Source organism: Euleptes europaea, chromosome 4 (assembly GCF_029931775.1).
Source record: "Euleptes europaea isolate rEulEur1 chromosome 4, rEulEur1.hap1, whole genome shotgun sequence".
NCBI classification, from domain to species: Eukaryota; Metazoa; Chordata; class Lepidosauria; order Squamata; family Sphaerodactylidae; genus Euleptes; species Euleptes europaea.
Genome location: NC_079315.1, coordinates 47,037,925 through 47,049,382, shown reverse-complemented (window position 1 = coordinate 47,049,382; position 11,458 = coordinate 47,037,925). Strand labels below are relative to the sequence as shown.

Sequence of the window (11,458 nt, the reverse complement as noted above, 5' to 3'; positions counted from 1 at the left end):
CTTCATTTTTAAAAAAATCAACAATCAGGGTTTGATTGTGGAAAGGAAAGGCAGAATACACTGCTGAGATTTGAAATTGTTTATCTCCCTAAGGCCATTTTGTTGTTCCTTCATGAAACCAAGCCACGCTGTCCTAATTGTGGCACAGTCTCAACCATACATCTTCCTCACTCATTCACATATATTCAGAAGATACACTGTAAAAGATAGTGAAATGATACAACTACCTAGCCCTGACCTGGATGGCCCAGGCTATCCTGATCTCATCAGATCTCAGAAGCTAAGCAGGGTCAGCCCTGGTTAGTATTTGGATGGGAGACCACCAAGAATTACGAGGGTTGCTGTGCAGAGGAAGGCACTGGCAAACCACCTCTGTTAGTCTCTTGCCATGAAAACCCCAAAAAGGGTCGCCATAAGTCGGCTGCGACTTGACGGCACTTTACACACACACTCACAGTGGGGTAGTGGGCTCTCTTTCAGGGTCAGTTTTCAAGCAGAGAATGGACAACCGCCTTTTGGGATTACTCCGTATCTGAATTTCTTGCTCTAAGCAGGTGTAGGACTCTTGCCATGGACTAGATGGCTTTTATCTCCCTATCTCTTCAACCTATATGCAGAGCATATAATTAGGAAAGCTGGATTAGATTTAGAGGAAGGTGGAGTGAAAATTGGAGGGAGGAACATTAACAATTTGAGATATGCCAATGATACTACATTATTGGCAGAAAATAGCAAAGACTTGAAACAACTACTGCTGAAAGTTAAAAGGGAAAGTGCCAAAGCAGGACTACAGCTGAACATCAAGAAGACAAAAGCAACGACTACAGGAGAACTACACAACTTTAAGGTTGACAATGAGGAAATTGAAATTGTTGAAGACTTTCTATTCCTTGGCTCCATCATCAACCAAAAGGGAGAGTGCAGCCAAGAAATCAGAAGGAGATTGAGACTGGGAAGGGCAGCCATGAAGGAGCTAGAAAAGATTCTTAAGTGTAAGGATGTGTCACTGGCCACCAAGATTAGGTTAATTCATGCCATCATATTCCCTATTAGTATGTATGGGTGGGAAAGCTGGACATTGAAGAAAGCTGATAGGAAGAAAGTAGTTTCCTTTGAAATGTGGTGTTGGAGGAGACAGTTACGGATAACGTGGACTGCCAAAATAACAAATCAGTGGGTAATAGATCAAATCAAGCCTGAACTGACCCTAGAAGTTAAAATGACTAAACTGAAGCTATTGTATTTTGGTCACATTATAAGAAGACACTAGAAAAGACAGTCATCCTAGGAAAATTTGAGGGCAGCAGGAAAAGAGGAAGACCCAACAAGAGATAGATTGACTCGATAAAGGAAGCCACAGCCCTCAATTTGCAAGATCTGAGCAAGGCTGTCAAAGACAGGACATTTTGGAGGACACTGATTCATGAGTTGGAAGCGACTTGACAGCTTCCAAGCTGTCAACACACACATCTTCATGTAAAACTTCCATTAACCTAATGTTGATAAATACTTTATTATGAAAGTATAGTAATTTAAATTATTACTATATCATAAAGTCTCTTGAAAGACAAATCCAAATTAGTTTAATGTAGTAGCACATATTACAATTCATTATAGAAACAGCAAAGCAATTAGAATGGGGAAGGAATTCCTTTTGAACTTCTGCTGTCTCAAGCCAAACATTTAAAGGAGCTCAGCATTATTATGCACTGGTACACAGAGTCAATCCTTTTTCTTTGGTTTTTGCAAAAAAAATAATAAAAAAAATGAGAATGATCCATAATTCACTCTGTCAGTAGTATGAAAAATGCTCATTGGCTACAAGATTTGTACGTTGACTCTGTAATCCATCCAAGAATGTATCTATACACCAATCATAAGAAAAGTTCTTTTTAAATCAAAAAGTTCTGGATTGCTAGTAGCAACTGTTTCTGCATATTGTTTGTATTCCAAAAGGTTGCCTGGAGTTACCTCTTGATTTTCCTTGGTAGTTTGAATTGTAAACCAAATTTTCTATCATGCAGAGAGAAATATCCATAGTAAGCATTACAATTTTTATCTGTTTAGAGATAAAACAAACTGGTGTTGGTAACCAAAATTCTTTTAGGAACTTCCCATTACTTGAGATAATGCATCTTTCTTCAGGTGGATGTAAAGAATAAGTCAGGACAGCAAAGATAATGAGAATGTACACTCCCGATGATGCTACATCATTTCCCTTTAATTAGTTTCCAAAACATTACCTCTGCCCAACTTATTAATCTTCTTTCTCAGTAACTTCCACATCTTCTGCTATCTTCAGGATCATTTCACTAAACACCCAAAAGGAAACATTAATTAATTACATGCTGAAATAATGTTTGGGGAAAAAAAGAATTTCCTGTAATTTGTTCAGAGATCAAACCTTTGCTTAACAAAGGTAGGGGTATTGTTGAAGGCTTTCACGGTCAGAGTTCATTGGTTTTTGTAGGTTATCCGGGCTGTGTAACCGTGTTACTCGTCTGAAGATGCCTGCCACAGCTGCTAGCGAAACGTCAGGAAAGAAAATACCAAGACCACGGTTACACAGCCCGGATAACCTACAAGAACCAAAGGTAGGGGTGTCCCCACCCCGAAATGACCCAAGAACCACAAAGTGCTCACTAAGGAAATGATTTGCTTAATTACTTGTCATTCTTCTGCTAATACTAGTCTCTTTTTTTAATCTTCCTATGACTGGACTACTGCAGTCCATGGGAGATGGTAGCTAGATGCTTTAAAAAAATGGCAGTTATAATAGCAACTGAGATGCAGTCATAACTTTCAGACAGAGATATTACAGAGGTCTTTTATGCATGGCTGTTTCACTCACTGTTGCTCCTCCAATGATTGTGGGTCTTGGTTTTGATTATGCATACCATTTCCGATTGTTAGAGGTCACCTTGCTCTCCCCCTGAATCTCCCCATATTTTGCCTGCATTTTCAAATTCGATATAAAACAGGTCTCTGAAAACACAGGCAAACCCCATAATCAAAACAAAGTCCCCATGTCCTCGGAGGGGTGACCATGAGGGAAACGGCCATGCATAAAAGGCCAGACACTTGTTCTGCAGTAGTAACATGGGATCCATTCCTCCCACTGGGTAATAGATTTAAGGTTCTCATGGTAAAGCACACGAAATTGGGAGAAAATCCCATTAACCTTGGTTATGTGTACTTCCGAACGTCCGTGCATAAAATGAGGTTGAATGGCACATGTACTTTGGAATAAATCCACCTGCAGTTATTACGATTGATTTTTGAGTCAATCCCATCGGGCAGGCTGCTGTCCGTAAGGTCAGTTGTGTGTGTGTGTGTGTAAAGCGCCTTCAAGCCACAGCCGACTTATGGCGACCCCTTTTTGGGTTTTTCATGGCCAGAGTCTAACAGAGGTGGTTTGCCAGTGCCTTCCTCCGCACAGCAACCCTGGTGGTCTCCCATCCCAATACTAACCAAGGCCGACCCTGCTTAGCTTCTGAGAGCCCACGAGATCAGGCTAGCCTGGGCCATCCAGGTCAGGGCGAAAAAATTAAGATTTTTAAATGTTTCTGGGGAGGATTGTGTCTGTGTAAAGTGCCATCAAGTTGCAACTGACTGGGGAGGATTGTGTCTGTGTAAAGTGCCATCAAGTTGCAACCGACCCATGGCGACCCCTTTTTTGGGGGGTTTTCATGGCAAGAGACTAACAGAGGTGGTTTGCCAGTGCCGTCCTCTGCATAGCAACCCTGGACTTCCTTGGGGGTCTCCCATCCCAATACTAACCAGGGCTGACCCCTGCTTCGCTCCTGCGATCTGACGAGATGGGGCTAGCCTGGGCCATCCAGGTGGCGTCAGTTGGCAACGTCAGCTGCCAAGCTGTCAATCACACTGCAGCGAGTGGGAGTTTCTTCGGAGTAAATCTATCCAGGATCAGATGGGAAGCATGTTTGGGTTGACAGAGCTGCGGGCGCGTCAGTCACGACGAACGACCAAAGGGGCAGTCCTGGCAGGGCAACCCGTGGGCGTGAAGCGTATTCCCCCGGCGTCCCAGAAAGGGACCAGACGCGAGGCGCGCGGAGTTAATCCCCCGACCCCCTCCCACCCCACCGTAGGGCAAGGCGCCGCTTCCCGCCGGCCGGGCTCCGGGCAGCTCCTCATCAGCGCGGCCGGGTGGCGGCGGAGCCTCACCTGCGCGCCTCATCAGCACCATCGGGGCGGAGCTGCGGCCGCAGGTGGCGCGGATCAGGAAATTAGGGCAGGCGGCCGGGATTGGAGGCGCTCCCGAGCCAACCAGAGGCCGCCCAGGCGCCCGTGAGTCACCGGCGGCAGCGCGCACGGAGACGGGAGCGGGGCGGTGCGCATAAAAGCGCCGTGGCGCCCCCCTCCCCCGTCTCGCGCCTGCCCCCGGGGTCCTCTCGAGCGGCTCGCGCCTCCCCGCACGGCGTCCCCGTCCTTGCCACCGCGGGCATTGTTGGCTCCGCTTGCCCCGCCCCGCCTTGCAGTCGTGCCTGTGCCAGAAGGAGGGCGGAGGACCCTCCCCTCCCCTCCCCTCCCCTCCCCTCCCCAATGCTGCGAACTTGTGGTGCGCGGAGCGGCGGCAGGCGCTGCGCGATGGACGCTTTCTCCCGGTGGGGGCTCGGGCTTCTGGTCGCTTGGGCTTGCCTGCAGGGAGAGCGCTGCTGGGTGCGCGGTGAGTCAAGGGGGAGCGGGGCGGCGGGCGGGCGGGGGTCGCTGCCTTGCCTGGGTTCTCGGGGAAACCCCTGCGGCGTGGGTGGGGGGGGAGGAGGGCAGGGGAGTCGCCAGCTGCGCGCTGGGGCTTGGGCTGGCCCTGCGGCAGGCCGTGGGGGGAGGGGTTGCCTCGGTCAAAGCGGGGCTGCCCCCTCTCGTAACAGAGCATCTGGAACCCGGCTGCGCTTCCCTCCCCTTTACGATAGGAGACGCAAGGTGCTCGTTTCGGGGGCTCGGGTCAAATCGAGGTTGGCCGCCGGGGGGATGCAGCGAGAGGAGGAAGAGGCGAGGGAGCTGGCATCTGACAAGGATGCCGAGATGATTTCTTTGTCTGTTACCTTATGGCCTTAACCCTGAAGACTGGGCCTGGGGCCCCTTTGGTGCTTGGAGGGAAGCTCTTCAGAGCTGTTTTCCTCTTCTGTCCCTCTTGCTTCTAGGGTATGTCAGCTAGCTCATCAATGGCAGAACTTTGCCCTGTTGCCACTCTGCTAGCAAGGGTGGTGGTTAAAAACTGGATTCTCTTGTCTATATAAACTATCTTATCACCAGATAATCATACTTTAAGTACCAAGGGTAATAGTTCCATTCACTAAAAGCATATACAAGTGACTAACTGTTACGAAAGCTGGCAATTCTCTCGGATTCTAGTGTAACCTTTTGGGCTTTGCCCTTAGCTAGGCACTCAACATATGGGCATTGTTCTAAGGTGTTTTGGTTGGCACATGGGACTAAGTTGGGCACTAGCTCTGCTCTTTACGCAATGTGTGTATTCAAGCCTGCTAAACAACACTGTAATGTAGGTGGTGTACACTCAATAGTTTGCTCATCGGCTTCCCCCACCCCCAACCAAGGCAATGTTCTTTATATTTGCCCGAGTTCTTCACTTATGTCCTTTCTTCTCACTGGTTACCCAAAGTAGGTTTCATAGTTCTCCTCTCCTCCATTTTGAATTGAAGAGAAGCAAATGCTTGAATAATATTATCAGGGCCAATATGAGATGGAAGAGTACAGATATCTCATCTTCAAGGTGTTATGCTGAGACAATGGCAGATGATGAGAGGGAGATGACGAGGGAGGGCATCTTGGCCATCTTCTGGTCACTGGGGGTGGTAGTTGTGAATTTCCTGCATTGAGCAGGGGGTTGGACTTGACCCTGATGGTCCCTTCCAACTCTATGATTCTAAGTGGCCCTCGGTATATGAATCAAACGTGGAGTGGATTACTCTACTGATTCTAGTGGGCCACACTCACTGAAGAAATCTTGTAGTGTCAGCAGGTGTAAAACACTTCAAGGTTCTTAGTCTGAGAGCCATTTTGTTCACCTCAGGGTCAGGTAGCCTGTTTTGACTGTAGGCTTGTATTGGATAACTAACTTTGAAACTGAGATTTACCTTGCATCTCAAAAAAACAAAACAAAAAAACCTGTCTTCTACTTAATGAGAGCTGTAGTTGAAACTCCCATGTAGTTTGCTAAAATGCTTTGTTTAAACTCAATACATCCTAAGTATTAAGGTTGCAACTATTGAAAGTGAGCTTGTACTCATCAATACAGTGAGAAAACAGAATAGCTAAAATGACCATCTGTTGCAAATTTGATTTGTTTGATCATAGGCCTCAAAGTAGAAAACCATTCAGGAACCAAAACACATGCCAAGACTCTTTTCTGTTTTGTATTTCCCTGTAAAACAAGTTTTATATACAGCCAACAGCCAAAAAAAACTTTCAAAATGTAAACTGCCATTCCCTCTTAATTCAGTGGAAACTTATGCTAAGAAGGGTGCTTAAGGTAGCCTGATAAACTTGGGATTCCTGTCAAAATGCTGTGTTAGACCTTGGTAACTTCCAATCAGTATCCATCACTATCAAAAGCCTTATTTGCTGAGAATGCCTACAAATATTGAAATAATGGATAGAATGCACACTTGGAGTTGACCAGGTAGCCTGCCATTCTCTGAGGCAAGGGGAATCGTCTCTAGCACATCATTGCCAAGCATATTGATAAGAGGTAAAAACAGACTACTGCATTCTTCTATACACATTTTGATTGAGATTGTGTGGGAAGAAAACTGACAAACAGCTAAAGGCCTGCTACTGTTAGTTGCATGTGTTAATGCAAGACAGCAAGTTTGTGTGTGCTATGAATGGGTCAGTGTTAACTAATGTAATCATAATGAAGGATGTGCATACAAAGTTCTACTCATTATTAAACCTTAAATAAAAGGGCTGGGCAGCCTTACTAATAATTTGAGCTGGATGTCTCTAACATTTCATGAACAAGCCACTGTTTCACTACTAGGAATTCTGCCTTCCTGAAATGTCAGAGCTTTACACATACATACATGGGACTAATGCCTGACACACAGAAGCTTCAGCACTTTGCAAACTATTACTGAACAAATTGCAAATGTATTTTCACTTTGCTGTGAAAGAGTGGAAGCTAAAATTGTCTTAAATTAGCCCAAGCCTTGCTTTATGTTTATAGCAATCTAAGGTTTTGATGGATCAGTTAAATGTTACAACTCATGTGCTCATTTTGGAAAAGTGCTGCCTAAATAGTAATGTCTGAATAGTATTGTACTCCAATAACCCCTTAGAAGTTGCCTTATTTCCAAAATTAGTCCTCTAAACTGCAACAGATGTAGCAATACCCAAAATTCGGTTCAGCTGTGGCATTTGGGAAGATGCTACTTAAGCCAAGAGTGTTGGAAATTCAGGGTTTCCTCTTAGGGTTAGATACATGGCTTTAGAAACATCATTCTTGAAATTCTGGTACATGGCTTTAACAGCTTCAGCTGTCTAAGGCAAAGAAGATTACTAAACAGTGCACATTACAAACATGGGGAGAACATATGTCAGTTAAATGGTGAACATGGTCATATAGGCTACTGACATTAAAACCAATCTAGTTAATGGTCTTGGCAGGGGGGAGAACTAGATATGAGCTTGAACTAAAATGCTGAAAACTTAGAAGTCTAAAAACATGAGTGAGAATCTCTAAGGTTCTGTTGGTAGAATTTGGCCTATGCATTCTTTCTAAATCCACATGCATTTCTACCTTGGAAAGAAAAGCTGCTTAGTTGCTGTAACCAGTATAAAGTCTACTAGAGATCTACTGGAGTCTACCTGAAGCACAACTGACTGCTTCAGTGAGGGCTAAAAATAAATGTAGCCTTGAGGTGACAAAAGTTAAACCTCTGCATGATGCAACAACCTGAAGAAAAGGGAGTCTTGCATCATGCAACTCTGGCACTTCCTTGCCCTTTAAAGTGCCCATATCATGTTGCAGTGTTACTAGAATTGCATATGCTGAAGAAGAATTTGCTATTGTGCTTCAGGCTAGCTTGGTGGTAGGGAAAGAGAGCATATGACACAAACAGAAATGCTTGCAGGCAGCAGCAACTGCAAAAGAAGCACTCCTGATTCCAGGTCACTTGAATGGTAGGTAGTCCTTTCTTTGCCCTTGCATGTACAGCTATGTCTGAGCAGAGGGAGCCACAAGAAACTAAACCCTATTGACATGTCATTGGCATCCAACTGCATGGCAAATTGTTTACAACAACTAGCAGATCTTGTACTTGATCTTAACCTTAGCACCCAGGAAATTTGTTCCTTGTGTCTGATTACTCTAATACACTGTCTGTGCTAGCTGTATTGATTTATTACAGGTTGTGAGTAGTGGCTCTATTATCTGAGTACCTGTGCTTGCCCTTTTCCACATTCCGTCTTGCTCCAGAAGGCAATAGGACAAGCAGCTACCATGACTTCCTTGCATGCTGCCCTATAGTAAAATAGTGTAGTGTTATGGGTGGCATTGCAGGGCTGTTATCCAAATTAATCTTTTATGAAACATGTAGAATGGCCCTTTAGCATTATGAGTTCCAAGATAGGCTTAAAGAATCATCTGAAAACTGCCTCTTGTTGTGAGGAGATTTTTAAGTTTCCTGAAATGCAAACTGTTTGGACTTTTAATGTCTCAATGCTGTTTTTCCAGATATAGGGCTAATTAGACTAAGGGGACAAGCAATGCTTCATCCTAAGGGCTGTATGCAGGATGTCTTCTGCCACATTTTAAGGGGTTGTTTGCTTTTGAAGGCCTCTACTTTTGTAGCAACTTGGTTTTCAACAATACTTCTAGGCAAACTGTCTAATGAGCAGTATAGCTGGGCTAGGTTTTCAGAAGTACAGATTGGATAAATCCCATTTATTATTTGTTCTTAACTCATCTGTGCTGAGCACAGTCTGACATTGCTCAACATATCTTAGTATTTATTATGCATCTGTCAATTCTACATTTATGTCTAGCATTCAGGGAATGTTATTAATTAGAATATAATGAATCTTTGTGCTCAGATGGGACTTAACAAGGACATGTCTCAAAAGCCTGTCTTAAACAGCCATTCTGATAACTTTAAAGTAGATGTCTTGGCTCAATAGACAGAATTAACTTGTTAACCTGCTGCTTTGGATTTAATATTGATTTAGATAATTTATATGGAGTACACATTTCCTAACAACTAGTTTTAATAAGTAAACTACAAATTCAGAGTAGAATATTTGATTCCCGCCCCCCGCAAGGTAGAAGTAGCTTCCAATGATCTTTCACAGAGATCATTTGGAACTGTAAAGTTTCCCTTTAAATTTCTGTGCCTTGCTGTCTCAATTGCTATTATTTAAACATCTACTTGCAGACCTTTTATGGTAGCTGGTATTCTCAAACATCTTCTCCTCCACTTCTGCAAAACTTTTCCTGGGTCCCAATATAGCCTTGCCCTTGTATTTGTTTTTGCTAGTCCATATCTGTGCAATGCTTACCAAGGCTTCAGTTAAAATAAGAGAATATTAATCATCTTCTGAGAATATAGATCTGTTGAGCAAACAGTACAACTCTTAAAATATTTGTTAAACCAAATATGCAGAATAGATTTCCATTCTGCCCAGTCTTGTCATTTGGTAGGGTTCTCTACATGCCTTTTTGTCTTACAGATTTTAATTGCTAGGCAATTGGGCTTGCTAGAGAAATGTGCACCAGGTCTAAAAGTAGTTCCGAATTTCATAACATTGCTAGAAAGGCAAGCATGGCCAAATGTAACTGGACGCATAAGTAAAATGAGAACTAGGAGCAATATGTTGAGTAAGGTACATTTGGGTCATTTAGGCACAACCAAACTAGGTTCTTCCCCACCCCCCCACCGGCAAGAGTTTGGGCTGTCCTTAAACTGGCAAGATTATGCTAGGCTTAGTCTTTACTGCAAACCTGACTTCAGGTGAAAAAACATTTTGTTGATGCAATTGATGAATACTGCTTTAAAGCATTACTGAATAACTGGTGGCTTACTTCTCAATTCAAGGTGCAAGAGTAAAATGTGAAGAATCTCAGTTCCAGTGTAATAATGGTCGCTGTATAACTCTGGTGTGGAGATGCGATGGGGATGAGGACTGTTCTGATGGCAGCGATGAGCTATCCTGTGGTAAGAATTTTGATATTTGGGTAACAACAATTGGGGCTGGACATCTTTCCATTAAGGGAAAAGTTTTCCATAGGAACCTTCTACTTTCAACGAGAGAACTTCTTAAAAATTCAGTGTAATAATATTAGTCATACTTAATCAATTCCAGCCATACTAAGAACTTTCCAAAGTGGTTAATTGGTTTTCAGAGGATCACCAAGAAGTATAGTTCTGTTTTATCTCTCAAGAGCACTTTACTGAGTTTTTCCTAATCAAATAAAACTTTTTGCTAGTTTAAAATTAACATGGTACAGGGGCTGGAGGAGGAGAATTTCCCAATCCAAACTCTTGCAGTCGTATTTGGAAGTATTTCTGACATGCTGAATTCATTTAGCTGATGACAAGCCAGGCAGAACACAATTACAGGCTTAGTGTCCATGTACGCAAAGGAAGCATGACTAAGGGCTAGTTTTGCCAAGGCATGTGTATGAAGTTCTGTTCAAGGCTAGCTAATAACTGCTTTTTAAACATAAGATCAGCTTGACCTGAGAGGTTTTGTGGCATGACATGCCAAAGAATAAGATGGTAACTTGAAAGATCAAATGGCTGCAAATATGGATAAGCATCTCATTGCCAGTTATGTGTTAGGAGCCTTTGGTGTGGCAGACATTGTGACAGCTTGCTTATAAAGTCAGATAATCCATTGCATTGGAGCAGGCCTGAGTTTTAATTCTATGAGCTAGCTGAAGCATTTCTGCCATTGTCTAGAAGCATTGCACTGGGGTGTGTGCGCTGCTAAATGGCTGGTTTAGGTGAGTGTGTGTGTGCCATCAAGCCACACCTGACTTATGGCGACTCCATAGGGTTTTCAAGGCAAGAGCTGTTGAGAGGTGGTTTGCCATTGCCTGCCTCTGTGTGGGCTGAGAGAGTTCTGAGAGAACTGTGACTGGCCCAAGGTCACCCAGCAGGCTTCATGTGGCAGAGTGGGGAATTGAACCCAGTTCTCCAGATTACACCATGATATCCTTGGGCTAATGCAGCATTTAATGGAAAACATAACCAAAAGTAATGGGGTATTCAGACACAAGTTTGTGACTCCTGCAGCCAGGGCAGTTCCAAAACACTGAGTTTTCTAGTCGAGGTAATATGTTTTGGGCCCTGACCTGGATGGCCCAGGCTAGCCTGATCTTGTCAGATCTCAGAAGCTAAGCAGGGTCAGCCCTGGTTAGTATTTGGATGAGAGACCACCAAGGAATACCAGGATCATTATGCAGAGGAAGGCAATG

General features: G+C 43.9%; 1 protein-coding gene across 2 annotated transcripts in view; it reads left to right on the top strand.

Moving 5' to 3' along the window:
- The first annotated feature begins 4,563 nt into the window (after positions 1-4,563).
- Positions 4,564-11,458, top strand: part of VLDLR (very low density lipoprotein receptor) — a 28,802-nt gene continuing 21,907 nt past the window's right edge. For both annotated transcript variants that reach the window (XM_056848133.1, XM_056848134.1), the window contains exons 1-2: positions 4,564-4,687; positions 10,074-10,193. In XM_056848133.1, the coding sequence (XP_056704111.1) occupies positions 4,564-4,687; positions 10,074-10,193 (244 nt within the window). The remainder of the gene's footprint in view (positions 4,688-10,073; positions 10,194-11,458) is intronic.